General features: G+C 39.0%; 1 protein-coding gene across 1 annotated transcript in view; it reads right to left on the bottom strand.

Moving 5' to 3' along the window:
- Window positions 1–19562, bottom strand: part of LOC119853108 (golgin subfamily A member 6-like protein 1) — a 46898-nt gene that overhangs the window by 20401 nt on the left and 6935 nt on the right. Inside the window, 6 exon segments of the mRNA XM_043510899.1 lie at window positions 608–616; window positions 1709–1863; window positions 3828–3938; window positions 3940–4016; window positions 14146–14260; window positions 18068–18282. Coding sequence (XP_043366834.1) covers window positions 608–616; window positions 1709–1863; window positions 3828–3938; window positions 3940–4016; window positions 14146–14260; window positions 18068–18280 — 680 coding nt within the window. The 5' untranslated portion in view covers window positions 18281–18282.

Raw genomic sequence — 19562 nt, 5'->3', positions numbered from 1 at the left:
CAATCTGTCTAGCTCTGTTTATTAACAATTAGCTCTAAAAACAAGGATGAATCACTAGCAAGGCACATCTTGCTTGTAGAAGGGCATACTGTTGTAACAATGGAGAATTACTGTAATGCATGTGCATACACACATTCTCTTTTTCTCTCAAAACAAGGAAATTGCGGAAATTAGCACTACTCAAGTAAAATATATTACACAATTTAAAAGCCCTCAGGACACTCAAGTAAAAGTGATAAAATCAGTTACAACTATTACAAATTTCATACCTGAACACTAACAAAATTACCCCCCGCCCCAAATGCTACCATGTGACATTTCTAAAGATCTGAAAGTCTGTACTATCAGTCTTAAATCATTTTTATGTTCTATTTTGAGGTCAGATTTGATCTGACTGATTTGGGGCATCTCAAGCACTGCATAGCAACAAGAGAATACTGGTTAGTTAAGCTGGGTTTACAGCTGTTTTGCATTGCCAGAGCAGCACAAAATAGCTGGAGTGCACACTCTAGTTTTCCCCTTCCACGTGTACTCCTCTTTTCCCTGCCCACACACATACCCCCTAGTTGCCCCCTCCCTCCTACACCTCACATTCCCTTGCACACACAGCTCCAGTCTCCCTCTTTCTCCTGTACCTGTTTCCCCCCCACACACAGAAGTTCCCCCGACATGTCTCCCATGTTCCCCTGCTCTCACACACCCGTTTCTCCATCCTGTCCCTTGTATTTCCCAGCCCACATATACTCCCTTATTTACTACATCTCTGTTGAGCCAATCAGGTGCAATGATTACTTTTTAGAATAATTATTTAGGATTAATGTTCACTTTTTCATTATTTTTCATAGCTGAGAAGGAAAAATAAAATATTGTCTTTTAGAGAAACTCAAGAAGAATTCCCCCAGCCTCACCTCTGCTTCTCCTATTCCTGGGGCTCTTCATCCCACTCTCCCAAGCCAGAGGCAGAGGGCTGATGTAGTGTTCTCTTCTTCCCCTTCCCGGCTGAATGAGTGGGGCAGACCCAGGAGTTCTTCAGCCCCTCTGCCCCTTCCCAGGCCAGATGTTAGAGGGAAGCGGGGAAGGTGTGCAGAGAGGAGCGGTCTCTTTGCTCACAGAAGTGGAGGGGGGATGGATTAAAGCTGCCCTGAGCTACTGGGCTCTTTTTGTTCCCTCCTCCCTTCCTGTGAGAATCGTGTCTGCTCCTGAGGGGAGAGGGAGAAAGCTCCACTTGCTTCCTGCAGTAGTTCCAATTGGCTGCTCTTTCCCAGAAGGAACCCTCTACTTTTAAAATTAAGCAAATTCCTGAAGGGTGCTAAATTGTTAACTATGGGGACTAAAACTAATCACTTATCCCTTAAAATGCTACAATGGAGCTGCCGTGAAACCTCTTACACTTTGTGTTAGTCAATCCTGAACTGAAAGGACTACCTCTGTGGATGAGAGAGAGTACCTTTTGTTTCAACATGTCCATTTTCTCTGTTGTCTTTCTGCTGAAAAGCCAATAGAGTGTAACATCTTTTGGTAGATGAGGATGAACTGAAAGCAATACATCACGACTTCCTGCAATGTGTCAGAAAATGGGTGCCAGCTTAAAGTGACCCAATCCCTAGTGAAGACAGAAACCAGTAACCCAAAGCTTAATGGTTAGTAAATTCCAAATCATCAATACCTGACCATCCCTCGAAAAACTCCCAAATACTTTGGCTAATACCTGATGCCATGTGTGATCTGGTCTTGCAGCATTGCTGTTTTTTTAAATATTTTGTCTTCCATTTCATGCACAGCAAACTGCACTTTCATAAGTTCCCCTCTCTTTTCAGAAAGCTGCAACTCTACTGCCGTCTGCTGCTCTGACCATTGCTTTAACTTGGTGTCCACATACATAAAAGGAGACAAAGTTAGAGCAGAATGAAGACTGAGATTCAGGCTTATTTTATGTTTATTTCTAAAATAACTGTAAAACATATATCACTCATTAAGTAGTTGCAAAAAATAATCTGGTTTTAGTTTGACTACTATAAAACTGTCCAGTAGTCTGATTCCTTTATTGTCTTACCAGATTTATATGATGACTCTTGACCAGCTACATAAAGCTCAAGTGGTAGGGGCTTGTGCTTTGGTGCTGCAAGTTCTAAATTCAATTTCAGCTGATGAATGTGGTGTTCGCATGTATGTGGTTAGGGTTTATTATATGGATGCTTGAGAAAATTTATTTACAGTGAGAGCATGGAATACATATTTTTACATGTCTATTATTTTAACATTTCAACATGATCAACAAAAACTTTTTTTTTCAATTCAAGTAAGTGTCTCCATCAAATTTCACCACACATACAAATATTTAATCAATGAACTACTGTTTATTTGAAGTAACCACTTACCAGAATACTGAAAAAACAGATGGGGGAAAATGAAGATAAGAAAGGAGTTATTAGCATCCTGCAAACACTTATACATGCCAGCAATTTAATGCACGAGTAATCCTATTGAACTCAACTGGACTATGTGTTTGTGTGTACACATTTCATGGACTGGGATTTATATAATAATTATATAGTATATTTGAAATTGCCTTGGCATTATATATAAACTAGTAGCCATTCTTGAAGAAAAAATTGTGCTGGGCCATTCTTCATATTTTCTATACAGTCATTTACAATATGCAAGTAGTGAACTTCAGACTAGCTGGAGAAATCAAATTTAGACAAAGCATTAGTACGTTTTAAACCCTGCTAATACTACTTTGCATTTTTGTTGCTTTTTTCTTGTTTCTTTGACATCACAAAAGTATCCTAAAATATTTAAATTGTTTTTATTGTCTTATATAAATACACAGATTGAATTCAAGAAGTATATTCCTAGCCAAATATTGTCATTTATTATTATTTAGAACATTGCAGCACTCAGAAGCTTCAACCAAGACTAGTGCCCCATTGTGCTAAGAAATTTACAAAACACATAGGAAGTCAGAGACCCTACCTCAAGAAATTTACACTCTACAGGATCAGTCCTGTGCCAGCTGAAGTCAATGCAAAGCTCCCACTATTTTCAGTGGTGCAGGATTAGGCCTTTAAGGCCCTAGGTGGATGCAAAGGTCATTGCAGGATCAAGATTTAAAACTCAATCCACTCATTTGAACCATACAGCAGTCATTATTACCTCTGCAGGTAATTCATGTTACTGGGATACTCACAGTATCCCTTTCAATATTAAGTACAGGGAATACTATGAACATTGTGGTATAAATCTACATGGAAAGGCCTCATAAAACATGTTGTACTGGAAATGTTGAGGGGGCAAGCTGTGGTAGGCTGGACTCTCTGCTGATTGTGGGTTGACTGCTAATGAAATAAGAAGTATGTGCTGGGTGTGAATTCATTTCTGGGGGGGGGGGGGGGGGGGATAGCTAAATTCAGAGGTGATGTGCAAGGTGGTACAAATCAGTTACCCTGAGGCTCATCTAGACTCCCTTGTTTATAGCCTCTGTACCATTTTCAGAAAAATGTCAGTGGAGTTTGAGGACACTCACTACAATGCAGGATCATACCCCTAATCATAGTAAATAGTGATTCCACACAAAGCTCATAGCACGATTTTTCAGTGTATTATGAAAAGTTTTTATTATAATAGCTGTAGATTTAACAATGAGAATCTAAATTGCTAATAGACAATAATAAAAATGTTTTTCTGATCAACTGAATTCCATCCGATATATTAACAGCAATAAATATATAACTTATTCCTATTAAAACCTCTCCCCTAACATCATACACAAGAAATAAAAATCCCATAAATGCTGCTGACTGATGTAATAAAACAATGCAGTGTACCTTTGACTATATCATAAGGATTTTCTGTTCACAATTACTCAGGCTGGTTTGTTGCTGTTCTAATTGCTGCTTGGCACGCAATAGCTTCATTTCCTTTTCAGAGGCCTGTCCGTCTGTCTGTCTGTTCCTTCCTTCCCTTCAGTTGTATGATCTCTTCTACTAAAGTCTGCTTCTCTCTAGAATGAAGTTCTAAAGAAAGGAAAGAGGGATTTTAATGGTTTCAAGTTTTTTTTCCCAACATAGATAGGTCAACATTTTTATTTTTCAGCAATGTTTGCTTACATTACAAATATTTATATAGCAATCATGCAGGTTAACTACATATTATTTTACCCAATGTGGGTCAATTATTTCTTTAATCAAGTTAACACACTAACTGCTACATGTATCCAGATTGGTGCTAACTGAAATGATGCATGATTACTGCATTTATTACTCTCCTCTAAATGAGGAATTGGAAATGAGGAACAACAAGGTATTTTTAAAAAATTACACAAATAAAACAGGTTTATATGTTCAGCAAGTAACAGTCAACATGGATTTGTCAAGAACAAATCATGTCAAACCAATCTAATATCCTTCTTTGACAGGGTAACAAGCCTTGTGGATGGTGGGGAACGGGAGGCAGTACATTTGATGTATTTTGACTTTAGGAAGACTTGATACTGTTTCACATGACCTTGTATTAGCTAACTAGCGAAATATAGCATAGACAAACCTAGTATAAGGTGGGTGTACAACTGGTTGCAAAAATGCACTCAGAGAATAGTTATTAATGGTTCATAGTCAAGGTGGAAGGACATATCGAGTGAGGTCCCATTGGGATCTGTCCTGAATTCAGTTCTATTCAATATCTTCATAAATAATTTGGATAATGGCATAGAGTGTACTGCTATAAAGTCTGCTGACTATACCAAGTTGAGAGGGGTTGCAAGTGCTTTGGAGGAAGGGATTAGAATTCAAAATTATCTTAAACTGGAGAAATGGTCTGAAATAAACAGGATGAAATTCAATAAGGACAAATGCAAGGCACTAGTCATAGGAAGAAATAATCAAACAAATATAAAATGGGAAATGATTGCCTAGGAAGTAGTATTGCAGAAAAGGATCTGGGGGCTATAGGGGATCACAAACTAAATATGAATTTTAAAAAAAAAAGCAGCAAACATCATTCTAGGACGTGTAAGCAAGACCCAAGAAGTAATTCTTCTACTTTACTCAGCACTGGCAAGGCCTCAGCTGGAGTACTGTATCCAATTCAGAGTACCACATTTTGGGAAAGATGTGGACAAACTGGAAAGTCCAAAGGAAAGCAACAAAAATATTAAAGGTCTAGAAAATACGACTTATGAGGAAAGATTGAAAAAATTGGGTTTGTTTAGTCTGGAGAAGACAAGACTGAGGGGGGACATAACAGTCTTCAAGTACATAAGAGGTAGATATAAAGAGAAGGTAGATAAATTGTTCTCCCTATCAAATGAGGACAGGACAAGATGTAATGGCCTTAATCTGTAGCAAAGGAAATTTAGGTTAGACATTAGGAAATACTTCCTAACTGTACAGGTAGTTGAGCACTGGAACATGTTACCTAGGAAAGTTGTGAAATCTCTGTCATTGGCTGTTTTTAAGAAAAGGTTAGACAAACAGCTCTCAGGGATGGTCTAGTTAATACTTAGTTCTGCCTCAGTGCTGGAGACTGGACTAGATGACCTGTAGAGGCCCCTTCCAGTCGTAGATATGATTCTTTTATGTTTTCTTGTTCAAAGAGAAGAGGAGAACTTGAGGGATATTAAATACATGTAACAACATGTATAAGAATTACAAACTAATAATGACATGGGGCACTTGGGAATTGGTTACAAGTTTAATAAAATAAAACAAGGGAAACATTATACATTTTTCCTATTTCTCCTACCTCTTAATATATTTATTTTGTCTTTTTAGAACATAAGCTCTTTAACACAGGGACAATGCATCTTCATAAGTGTGTTTATAGTGTCTACCACATTCAGGGCACTATTGCAATTCAAACACATTACAAATAATTTGAAAGATCTGGCTCAATTACAGCATGTAGCTAAGGTCTTCAGAAGCTAACTGGGACCAGAGAACAGGTGGGGGCAGGGTCACAGGCTCCTCAAGTGATAAGGCCACAGGTTCTGCTTTAATCTCAAAGCTGCAACAGCTAAAACAGCCCAGGGCCTGGGGAGAGGTAGAATATCATCCACCTGGCTCAACCGGTAGAAAACTCAATTGAATCTGCAGGACGGGGGGCAAGTTCTGTGAAAAAAAGGTGGGGGGAATGCCTACTGGAGGAACACAGGGATAGACACTCCTGCCTCATGAGCTCTCTGCTTCCCATTGCCAGCCAGAGGGAGATGGGAGCTGATCAGCTTCCTCCTCTCCTTCTCATTAATTTAAACCCTGGCCAATGGTTTTACTATTTTTGGAAACTCCTATTCCAATTTTAGCTCCTATTCCACCCTGCTCTCTGATAGGATACTGTGGTTTTTTACTGATCACCTGTTTTGGGGTTTCCATTTGAGCCAAACTGTCAGAGATATGGTAGATTTTTCACTTTCCTCACAGCATCAAAAACAGCACAATTAGCTTAAATAGAAATAGGACTTTGAATTTAATATCAGTACTTTGTGTGATTGTTTAGCTTGTTGGAACTTGTAGACTGTGCCCAGTGCAGATAAAAGGCCAAAATGGCCAGCTACCAGAAGTAAAACAGATTTGGAATTTGGCTAGTGGACCTTAAGAAAAGGGGATACCTAAAGTTTTCACAGATCAAGGTCCCTCTTTTAGTACCCTCTGTTTCCCTTCTGAGGGGTGCGTATGAGATGATTCAGCAGAGTGAACTGAGTCTTAGGGGTAGGCTGAGGAGAATTATGGGTTATGTGGTAGGAGCCCACTAAACCCATTCTGGACCACAAGAATGTCTGGCATGGGTAGATGGGACAGACAGCTGTGAGAAGAGGTGCTACATGAATAAAGTTGCAGCCTGCTGCCGAAATCCATCCCTGCATCTGTACTCATTCACCTCTCTCTCCTGATAAAATGAGGAAGATTTCTCCCCTCATCCTGCCCCAAACTCTCATGCATCTTCATAGCACCAAGCCCAGTTACTCAAGCTAGACAAAGCATAGTTGATTAGCCCTAAAACTGTTAGGGTATGTCTACACTTCCATTAAAAAAAAAAAAAAAAAAAACTATGGCACACCCATTGCTGGCCCAGGTCAGCTGACTCAGACTCCCGGGGCTTGGGCTGCTGGGCTATAAAATTATAGCATCTACGTGCAGGCTCAGGCTGGAGCCCTACTTCTCAGACTCCCACAAGGTGGGAAAGTCTCAGAGATTGGGCTCCAGGCTCAACCCAAACATCTACACTGCAATTTTATAGCCCTGTGACCCCAAGTCAGCTGACCTGGGCACTGAGACTAGGTGCTGTGGGGTTTAAATCACAGTGTAGACATTCCCTTAATGTAAGAAGATTTTCTGAAAATTACCCTTAAAACACAAACATTTTACATCAGGCAATTTTTCGGTTCGATTTAATAAGAAAGCCCAGAAAAATACAGCTGAACAGAACAAAACAAAAAGTCCTCCATGTATGTACAGTTATGTTGCATATTACTATGAGTAGGGCCCTACCAAATTCATGATCCATTATGGTCAATTTCACAATCATAGGATTTTTAAAAAAAATCATAAATTTCATGATTTCAGCTATTTAAATCTGAAATTCCATGGTGTTGTTATTGTAGGGGTCCTGACCTAAAATGGAGTTGTGGGGTGGTCACAAGGTTATTGAAAGGGGGTGGGGGTTGCAGTACTGCTACCCTTACTTCTGCGCTGCTGCTGGCGGTGGCCCTGCCTTCAGAGCTGGGCAGTTGGAGAGCGATAGCTGCTGGCCAGGAGCCCAAATCTGAAGACAGAGCTGCTGCTGGCAGCAGTACAAGAAGTAAGGATGGCATGCTGTGGTATTGCCACCCTTCCTTCTGCACTTCTGCCTGCACAGCTGTGCACCTGGCCAACAGCTGCTGTTCTCCAGCTGGTCAGCTCTGAAGGCAGTGCAGAAGTAAGGGTGACAATACTGCAACCCCCCTAAAATAAACTTGCAACCCCCCCGCAATTCTCTTTTGCATCAGGACCTCCCATTTGAGAAACACAGGTCTCCCTATGAAATCTGTGTAGTACTGTATAGAGTAAAAGCACACAAAAGACCAGATTTCACAGGGGGATACCAGATGTCACGGTCTGTGGCATGTTTTTCATAGCTGTGAATTTGGTAGGGCCCTAACTATGAGGTTTGATCTGGCTTTTCCCTGCTTACCACAATGAACTGTTGATCTGAAGTGGCAATACCCAATTTTACCACTTGATGGTGCCAAATATATTTTTAAAAGCCTTAAAAAGAGTCACATTTTGCAATGCTGTTTAAGCTGTATGTGAACCTCTGTTGTTCTATGGAAAAAACGTACAGTTATAGTTTACTATAATAGACATTTGTAGATTAAACTTGCTTGAAATTCACCAATCCCCTTTTTTCTTTACATCTCTATGATCATCTTTCTTCCTTTTTCATGTGACTAGAATTGGATGCAACTAAGAATGCATTAAAACTGCTGTATTCACAGCTGTTGTGCAAAACATATCCGTATTCACTAAAAGAAAAACTAAAGGTAAATCTTTTCAACATCATCTTAGCAAGCAGTAAATTGCATACTGTATCTGTGAATGTTTTATTTGATTGCCCTCTTGATTATTACATGAAAAAAATTGTTCAACAATATTCTTGGAACACTTGAGATACAGAACCCATTTATATACTTTATATAGAGAGAGAGAGTATAGAAAATTTAAATTATACTCTAGTGATCATGCACAGAAAAGTGACCTTAACCTGTATGACTTCTGCAATATTTACATATGTTCATGTACAAACCCAGTAACCTTCATACTTGTATATTGCCTTTCCATGTCTAAAATTCTTCAGACATCTAATTAATCATATTACCATTAAGAATTAACACCATTGGACTAGGGCCACTGCTTATCTCTTTGCATTTGGAAACATCATTCCTTTAAGCAGCCAGGGTTGAAAACATAAACCAAAAAACAAACAACAGCCCTGCCTCTCCCTTCCTCCCAGTATTTGGGACTGTTGCAGGTAGAAATTAAGGTCTCAAAATTTCTTTTATAGGTAAGAGATCTAACTAAAGACAGAGAATTATACTAGAGAGGTTCCTCTATCAACAAGGTAGCCAATCAATTCTAGTCTTTCAATTCACTGGGCTGAAAAATGAGAAAAAAATTCCCTTTCCAGGCACCTTTAATTCAATTCTTTGTTTGGGAGAAAGATACTCTCTACTGGGAACCTCGGCTTTTCTGGCTTTCCTGACTAGGCAGTAGAGTTGTCAACTCTGCCTTTAGCATCTTATTGGGACACAGCTGTCAGCTCCTCTGTCCTGGCCTGGCACCTCCAGCAGTCTCTATGGTCTAGGCTTTCCTGCTCAGCCAATCAATGGATTTGACCCCTTCCTGGTTCTGCTAAGGATGGGCTTTTTTTGTACATATATTTGGGGTATATATTACCATCACAATTACATATAAAGTACAATACAGTAATTGTCAGCATTGCTCAAAACTAGACTTAAGAATTAGTGTAACCTAATGTGAACCTAGTGTAATCAGATGAACACAGCTAAAAATAGTTTAAGAATTAACAGGATTCAGCTGGAAGATAAATAATATATTTCCATGGAGTACTATAAGTTAAGCAATCATACCTTTAATTATTTAGTATATGGCAAGTACTGTGCCTTTTCCCCACTGGAATACAATACATTTAACCAAGATAGACATAATTTATATTTTATCCTAGAGGAAAAATATAAATCCACATCTTACAAGAAACACTTTCCTATGTAATTATTCTGACATCATCCCTTTCAAACTAGACCAATTGCATTAGCCTGAGGGACTTCCTAGACAGGTGTCTACATTGGCTTTGCCAATTAGTAGGTAAAAATACTTGTTCTACTGTGGTTTGGGTCCCCAGTGTGGATGATGGGGATGACTACTAGTACCAAACCAGGACAGGGGCTCTCCTTCCAGGGCAAAAGAGAGGGAGGAACTGCCTTTAGCAGTCGGCGTGGGGGGAGGGGGGGGAAGAAATCCAGAGATCATAACAATCAAAAGAAGAAAATATTAAACTGATAAAATGAAACACTTTTCATATAATGCATAATTACCGGTAGCTTTTTTGAATTCATTGCCACAGGATATATCTCAAGGGCAAAAGTTTAACAGGATTCTAGTTACAACAGTAAATATTTAAAAAAATAAGTAAACAAGAATTTTGGTAGGGACATCATCCTTTAGGGTATAAGCCAATCCTCTCATTATTTGGGTTGATTTTCCCTGTGGGCAGGTTATTCCATAACTGCTTACTGCAGGACTTCTTTCACCTTCCTCTGAAGCAACAGGTCCTGGCCACTGCTGGAGACAGGATACTGGACTAGGTTGATCCCCTCATGGCAACTTCTATTGGAAAGGGAAACCCAGAGCAGCGACTTACTCAGGGAGAAAGAGGCCTAGGTTCCACAGATGAGAAAGCCTAGTCTTAAATCTAGTTTTGAGCAGTGCTGACAGTTACTATATTGTACTTTATATGCAATTGTAATGGGGTTTATATACCCCATATATATCTACAAAAAAGTCCATTCCTAGATGAACCAGGAAGGGATCAAAGATGTACATCTCAAAGGCCCTGTTGATCTAAGTGTTGCCCTGTGAACTGAATTTCTGTTTCTCCCTCAGGGGAAAAGGGTAGCTTGTAGTAAGGATCAGAGAGAATCTCCTACCATTTCTGCCTTTTCACTGTCCTGAGCCTCCTGCCCAGATCTGGATTTAGTGAAGGAGCTTTGAAGGGCAGCGAGGTTACCCAGTCCTGGTCCACTGTCACTGGCGGATGGCTGGACAGGTAAACCATTGAACCACTGCTTGGCTAGACATTTCAGGTGTACTAACCCTCTGACAGAGGAGCAGACAGCTGTCCAAGTCGGGGGTTATTTGCATTTTCATAGACTCATAGAAGATTAGGGTTGCAAGAGACCTCAGGAGGTCACCTAGTCCAAGCCCCTGCTTAAAGCAGGACCAACCCCAACGAAATCATTCCAGCCAGGGCTTTGTCAAGCCAGGCCTTAAAAACCTTTATAGGATGGAGATTCCCCCACCTCCTTAGGTAACCCATTCTAGAGCTTCACCACCCTCCTAGTGGAACAGTTTTTCTTAATATCCAATCTAGACCTCCTCCACTGCAACTTGAGACAATTGCTCCTTTTTCCGTCATCTGCCATGGAGAACAGCCTAGCTCCATCCTCTTGGAACCCCCCTTCAGGTAGTTGAAGGCTGCTATCAAACCCCCTCACTCTTCTCTTCTGCAGACTAAATAAGACCAATACCCTAAGCCTCTCCTCGTAAGTCATGTGCCTCAGTCCTCTAATAATTTTTGTTGCCCTCCGCTGGACTCTCCATTTGTCCATATCTTTTCTGTAGTGGGGAGGGGGGCAAAACTGGACACAATACTCCAGATGTGGCCTCACCAGTGCCAAATAGAGGGGAATAATCACTTCCCTCAATCTGCTGGCAATGCTCCTACTAATGCAGCCCAATATGCCGTTAGCGTTCTTGGCAACAAGGGCACACTGTTGACTCATATCCAGCTTCTCGTTCAGTGTAATCCCCAGGACCTTTTCTGCAGAACTGCCGCTTAGCCAGTTGGTCCCCAGCCTTTAACAGTGCATGGGATTCTTCCTTCCTAAGTGCAGGACTCTGCACTTGTCCTTGTTGAACCTCATCAGATTTCTTTTGGCCCAATCCTCCAATTTGTCTAGAGGCCTATCCCTACCCTCCAGCGTACCTACCTCTCCCCCCAGCTTAGTGTCATCCGTGAACTTGCTGAGGGCATAATCCGTCCCATCATCCATCTAGCCAGCTTTCTGTCCACCTTACAGTCCATTCATCCAATCCATACTTTTTTTAACTTGCTGACAAGAATACTGTGGGAGACCGTATCAGAAGCTTTGCTAAAGTCAAGGTATATGACATCCACTGCTTTCCCCATATCCACAGAGCCAGTTATCTCATCATAGAAGGCAATAGGTTTGGTAATGGCCAATGACTCTGCAATCACATCAGCCAACTCCCTCAGAACCCTGTTCTGCCTGTGTTGTCTTCTGTGGTTCACTTTGTTCTGCCTGTGCGGTCTTCTATGGTTCCTTGAAACTGTGATCAAAAGATCATTTCTCAGTATGAAGCATTTCCCAGCTTATTCAATGAGAGTGTTGTTGTGGCTGTGTTGATCCCAGGATATTTGAGAGACAAGGGAGGTGAGGTAATATTTTTTTATTGGACCAACTTCTTTTGGTGAGAGAGACAAGCTTTCGAGCTATATAGAGCCCTTCTTTAGGTCCATTGACTGGTCTGAGTGGGAAAGACTACTGGAGGTGCCTGGCCTGGATAGAGGGAGCTGATAGCTGTGGCCCATTATGCTGTTAGGAGGAGGAGTTAACAGCTGTATCTTCTGGTCAGGAAAGCCAAAAAACCTGAAGTTTCCAGTGTAGTAGGGAGTAGCTTTCTCCCAGAGAACTGAATATCGGAGCCTGGGAAAATCATGGTCTTAATAAAGACACTGGATTTATGGCTTATTACAATAATCTTTAACCCACTGTGACACATCGCCAGAAAGGGTTAAACATCCTGCAAAATAAATGACTGAAATTCAACCCTTAAAGACATATGGGGAGATAATGTTTGTGTTTTTGTGTATTGACATATATATGGGTAGTTGTCAACAATGTAATCAACAGTCTCTGTCTATGCTGTATTCTGATAATTCAGAGATCAAAAGAACATCCTAGCATTTAAATGAATTGTTAACATGGGATATCACTGTATTCATCTCTAAAATGCATAGCAAATCATCTGTGAATGGTGAAAAAACAGGCAGTTGCCTTATGTTAATTCATGTAGCTAAGTACTGGTGATAGACTGCCTAATGAATAAATTGCCTTATGTTAATCTGTGTGATAATTAATGATGATGCTTAGAAAATGAAGGCCTATTGTTCCTCAAGGGACTTCAACTTGTCAAAGAAGGCCTGAAGTTGTATAAAAGATCCTTGGGACCCAGTCCTTTGTATCTCAGATCTGCTTAAACTTCATTAGGGGAAGTTTGAGTCGCCAGATTATATTATGCTGGTACTCCCTGAACATGATATTGGACTATAACCTATGGACTAAATTCTAAAAACTCTTTGCAACTACAAAGCTCACCATCTCTGCTATGTATCTAAACCTCAAGAATTGAACTCATGTCTGTATGTGTATTGATCTTTTAACCATAGTGTCTCTTTTTTAATAAATTTTGGTTTGGTTAATAAGAATTGGCTGTAGCGTGTATTTGGGTAAGATCTGGAATATTAATTAACCTGGGAGGTAATGTGTCCGATCCTTTGGGATTGGTAGAACCTTTTATTTTATATGATGAAATAAGATTTTCAGAAATCTTCATAATATTTGACTTGGGTACCTGGATGGAGGCCCGAGGCTACGTTACTTTAAGGGAACTGTGTTGTTGGTTTCTGGGTAACCAGTAAAGTATAACAGAAGCTGTTTAGTGCTGGCTTGGTAAATCTAAGTATTGACACATCCACCAGCTTTGGGGTTTGTCGGTTCCATTCTTCGCAGTTCACCCTTATTGAGTGACCTCAGCTGGCCCCCAGTGGGACCCCGGTGACACCCACTGAGCCCCCTTTTTGTCCTATGACTACAGGTGTGTTAAGGGGCCACTTCACCTTCACTCTTAGAATATGTGCTAACTACTTATGCTAAACCATCTAATCAATCTTATATTTAGCTGTGACACTCGGAATACCTTTTCCAGATGTGAAAAGGGGTCTGTGTAGCTCAAAGGCTCATCTCTTTCACCAACACAAGTTGGTCCAATAAAAGATATTAACTCACACATCTTCTCTCTCTAATTATTCATTGAGAGACAGAAAGGAACTGGACAACCAAGACACAGAGTGCCTGTAAGGAGCAAGGGATTGGCACCAACTCTTAATTGATCCATTTCTACCTGACACCAAAGGAAAGGACCCATTGTCGACACTAGAGCAACAGCTACAGAACTTTGGTTGCTTTTCTGGAACCTGAAACGCTACAGTTTGTGCCACTCAAGGCATTAAAGGGGGGGGGAAGACTGTAGACATTCAAATGTTGACATTTGATTCCTGAAAAACAATTACCAGCTGCAACATTGATCTGGTTATTAATTCGTTCTCTGTCTGTTTTCAGCATATTCAAACTGGCTTCCTTTCGCTTGAGTTCTAAATGGAGGCCATCATTTTGGGACTGTAAGTCCTGTAAAAAAATAAATATTTTTGTGGTGAAAGTATACTTATTACTAAATATTTCCACAAATGTCAAATGTTCATTTATTCTTGTTGGTTGCATCTCAATTCAAACCAATAAAAATTTAAAAAGAAACTAAACACAGATAGATGCATTCAGATACAAATTGCATCTTTACAGTGCCAGCATTCCACACCAACTGCTTCAAATGTCTATTAGACTCATACTGAATGCAGTTAAGTTCAGACATGTTAAAATTTTGAATTATGAATGTAAAATTGTGATCTCATTTGCTACAGTATTTGCAATAATGTTCATAGAATATCAGGGTTGGAAGGGACCTCAGAAGGTCATCTAGTCCAACCCCCTGCTCAAAGCAGGGCCAATCCTCAATTTTTACCCCATATCCCAAATGGATTGAACTCACAACTCTAGGTTTAGCGGACCAATGCTCAAACCACTGAGCTATCCCTCCCCCCCCCCCCCCATAAATTGTTGTTTCAATTTAAGCAGTTTTAACCATTTAAAAGAATATTAAGTCTTGACATTAAACATAGATGTCCATTTACCAGTTTCATCAGTTTTTTCTAAAAACACCATTTTTAAACATAACATCTTAAGAGATCAGTTTAAAAAATACTGGAGAAACAGCCAATTGCTTACAATGTAAACAACCAAACAGTACATGTTTTTCCTTCCATTTTAAAAACTTTGTGATTCACCATGGCTTAAAATTAAAATTTCTTTTAAAAGAAAATAATCTTTTTCCATGCACTGTATCGAACAAGAGCAAAGCAAGGAAGGCTTCTCAGAGTGGAAGATTTAAACTGCAACTCTCCTGCTAAGGGACAGATTCAAATGGGAGACATAAGGACCAGAGTTGTGAGGGCCTGATTCAGGAAGTTGTGCAGGCCTGATTCCAGTGCCTTTGTGATGAGGCATCAGCACATCAAAGGCTCTGAATGGCACTGTTGCCTTGGCTCCTTAATGTTGTGGAGAGCCTTTGATGTGCCAATACCTTGGCACAGAAACATGGGATTCAGCCACTCTAGACCCCCACCACTGCACACGATCCTCTTTCTAACAGAGGACCCCACTTGCTGGCAAACCCCCCCTTCTCACTGAAGGCCCATTCACTCTGCCTTCCTTCCCTCAATATCTACCTCCAAGCCACTGACTGCGTAAATAGCTCCCTGCTGACCAGGAGCATGCACGGAATATGGCTGGCAAATCTGAGTGTCGGACTGGCAACATCAGAAAAAGGAAGCAACTCTCAGATCTGACCAGTCCCTTACGCTAATCTTGGCATAGTTCAATGCTTTTTGTGTTTAATTTTAAAAATGCCTGTGTCTGGGATGTTATCAAAACACATGTGGGTGTGAAGTTTGAAATATATGGGAATTACTGAACTAGTTGAACAGTTAGAGGAACCTTAAGAAACGCAAGAAAAACAAAGCAAAATTTAAAAGAGGAAACATTTTAAAATTTTACTCTGCCAAAATTATCAAATATTTAACTAAAATTATTACATGGAAAACGTGACAGTCCTCTGAAGTTACCATGTCACATTCAAAAGATTTTTGTCTAGCTTTGAGAGGTCTCATTGCATCTTTATGAAGTAATTACTGATGTCTTCTTTATAATTCCACCACAAACCTGCATACCCAATACACAAAAAGGCACTTTTCCTCAGCAGGTCCAGCACATTTTAGAATTATGATGAGAAAAGAAAAAAAGTTAGGAATATTTTCAAATAGTCTACAGCGGAGAAATTTTTCAAACACACATTAACTCCTCTTCTGATTCCCCCCCCCAGACTTTCCAGAAAATGTCTACTCTAAGATGAAATTTAAGACTTGAGAATTTAGGGAGATTGTTTTCTTTTTTTATTATGGCTATGACATGGGGCTTCAAGTTTTGGTAGGCCCTAAAGCAAAAAAAGTGGAAAGACCCTCAAAGCGATTGCAAACATATGCAGAAGGCCCCTGAGCCAGTATGACCTATTTTAAAGAAACTGACATATCATATATACATATTCTATTATTTATTACCAACATGCTTGGTGATGTACAAAAACAGAGACACTCCCAGGCCCAAAGACCTTGCAGCTGATGTACAACAAAGCACATAGTATAGCTAAAATCAACTTCAAATATACCACTGATGAACCTTTATTGTTCACAGTTCTGGGAAAATCTTCAAAAGAATGTAAATTTTTTAAGTCATGAGAAGATTTCATCTTTTTTAAAATGTGGTTTTAGGTTACCTTTAAAAAAAACAAACAAACAAAAAAACAAGAGCCTAAAATCAGGCTCCTAAATAGATGGTCAGATTTTCAAAAGTGCCAAGCACCCAATGCAGCTCCCATTGCAGACCCATGGAGGCACTGTCCCACTTCAATATATTTCTGAACTGAACTCTGTAGCTTATGTCTACTTTCCAATTCATAAGCAAAGAACACAATATCCTTATTCATTCAAATGGCTGCATTTTTCCTTCTGCTTATACACAGAATTGTCCCATAAAAATTCCTTCATTTGATTTATAACAACCTATATCTGATGTGCTGTTCCTTTACTAGTTTATTATTAACTTTAGTTAACTCCTCCACAAATTCACTGAGAGCATGGTAACAAACCACCATGTCATACAAAATTATTTAAACATGATGTAAAACACCAACACACAATAAATCAAATGTTAACTCCTTTAACCCACTTGATCATTTCCTTTTACTGTCATGGTGGGCTATCAATAAAATATTTATGCATGAACATGACAGACTTAGCAAAGTTGTGAAGCCCTAGGAGACAATACACCTCATTTTGCTGACATAAGCAAAGTGAACAAAAATGCTTTTTCCATATTTATTTACATAGAAATATACTGAAACTTTTGAAAAATGATCTGTTTTCCTTACTAAATATATTCCCTCACCTAGATTAGTACATAGATTTAGGTGTGCTGCATGGCTCCTTTCTGCATCAAGACTTTTTTTATTCTGCTATAGCTATGCGAGTATAGTTCCCCGTGTGGACACTGAATTCTGGATAGTAATCTATTATGGAGTAACTATTCCAGAAAAAAGTAATGTTTTCTCCTAAACAGAGTATACCCACAAAAAAGTTATACTTGAATAGCTATAACAGAATAATTATTCCATTATGGCTATGCTGGTCAACTTCCCCATATAGACAAGTTCTTGGTTACTAACTTCAGCTTTGTTCTCCTTGTAAGAGCAGGGCCGTATACAAGTAAATATGGCCAGTTTAGGCAACAAACTTTTTAAAGGGACACAGTCAACTTAAAAGAACAAAAACTGAAAATTCGTTGTTATTGTTGCAAGTAATACTTAAATTTACTATAATTAAAAGATTTGAGACAGTATTTATTGCCTTTTTTCCCTGTTTATACATATGACAGCATTTTTGTAGTCAGGACTCAAATCTTTATACACATGCTTAATTTTAAGTTCATGAGTAGTCCAACTGAGCATGTGCACGTGTCGTTGTAGAATGAGAGTCTTAACAATTCACTTTCCCATTTTCTTGTCTTTCATACGACAACAGGAGTAAAGAATTTTTTTTAAAATTGATCATAAAATCATAACACTAGGCAGGATGACTTAAAACAGGTGCAATAGCTGAAACTATTTTAACTCATTCTTTGATACTGTGTTTCAAGTTGACACAATATTTCACATTATTTACAAAAAAAACCCCACAAAGTGCAAAAAAGCTGCAGTATTTGATAGAAGCAGAATAGACCACAGAGTTATTCACATGAAAATAAAGTTGTATAACTGGAAAAATTTACCTGTAGCTTTTGAAGCAAGTGTTCAGTTTCAGAGGTAATGTGGGGTTGAAGATCAGTGGCTTTTTTTTGAAGTTTTTCTTGAATATATTTATCTCATTTTTTAGCAAGATATATTGAAGGATATAGAAAATTGGCTTCCAGTTCAAGGAAGTAGATTTGTTGCTGGAGGTTCTTGATGTATTCAGATTCTATACTTAAAGTTGTATTCTCCATTGCTAGAATAGATTAATTCAAAACTATATGTACACTGTAATTATCAAACAACAAAATATTATTATACTCATAATGTAGTCTCCCTATGCTAAAATGTCTCTATTAAGCCTATTTCTTCTACTTTCCTAGTATATTTTCACACTTACTAATGATAGTGGTGTGAAGTATACTGTAATGCACACTTCCTAAAGGAGAGTCAGTTACTACTGCTATGTATAATATCAATGCTAAGAACAAGATGACTTCCCATTCAAATATCAGGAAAAACCTTATTTAAGTTTACCCAAGGACCAAAATCTGTTTTTTTTCTGAATAACTTATGCCTAATATGTAAAATTTATAAATAATGCAGGCAGAATTATGAGATTCTGCTTCTCAACAATTAGTGAAGCTAAGGTTTAAACACACATCTCCTAACTTGGTCAGTATTTAACACACACGAGTGCATGCTCCCTACAAAAGGTGCCAATGACAAGGGCTCTCTTCCTTTCATCCTTCTCAAACGATTTTTGCTTTTTAAAAAACAAACAAAAAACACAGTGTTACACTGTTGACTTATATTTAGCTTGTGATCCACTATGACCCCCAGCCTACTCCTTCCTAGGCAGTCATTTCCCATTTTGTATGTGTGCAACTGATTGTACCTTCCCAAGTTGAGCACTTTGCATTTGTCCTTATTGAATTTTATCCTATTTAGTTCAGACCATTTCTCCAGTTTATCCAGATCATTTTGAATTTTAATCCTATCCTCCAAAGCTCTTGCAACACATTTTAATCCTTTAATTAATTAATTAGTTTCATCCTAAAAACAAGCAACCTCCCCCGCCCCCCCAAAATTCCTTGTCCTCACCTTAAAGGCACTATATAAATTTCACCCCATACCTATAACTCTGCTCTTATTTATCCAACCTGCAAATCACTCTCTATGTTCTTTCCAGTCCTTTCTCCCTCTCCTTTCTTTCATGCTGCTTTCTAAGAAAAGAAGTCTCCCGCTCAGTTTGCATTACTCACTCACTCTGTCATATTCCTCCAGAAAACCAACCTACATCAAGGAATGCTTTCCTACTTCTCCCCATATCCTCCCTTACCTGAAATGCTATTCCATATTTAGTTGTCTGTCCATCTTGCCTACCTAAAGGCTAATCTTATTCTGTTTGTAAAAGAACCATATAAAGATACATTATTATATACATTATTTTTACCAATAATAAATGCTCACACAGTATCTATTTCCAAAAAAAGAAGAAAATAAAGAAGTATACATGTATTTGAAAGTGCATTC

This window comes from Dermochelys coriacea, chromosome 3 (genome assembly GCF_009764565.3).
Source record: "Dermochelys coriacea isolate rDerCor1 chromosome 3, rDerCor1.pri.v4, whole genome shotgun sequence".
NCBI lineage: Eukaryota > Metazoa > Chordata > Testudines > Dermochelyidae > Dermochelys > Dermochelys coriacea.
The sequence above is the reverse complement of the archived record's forward strand: the minus strand, read 5'-3'. Positions and strand labels throughout refer to the sequence as shown.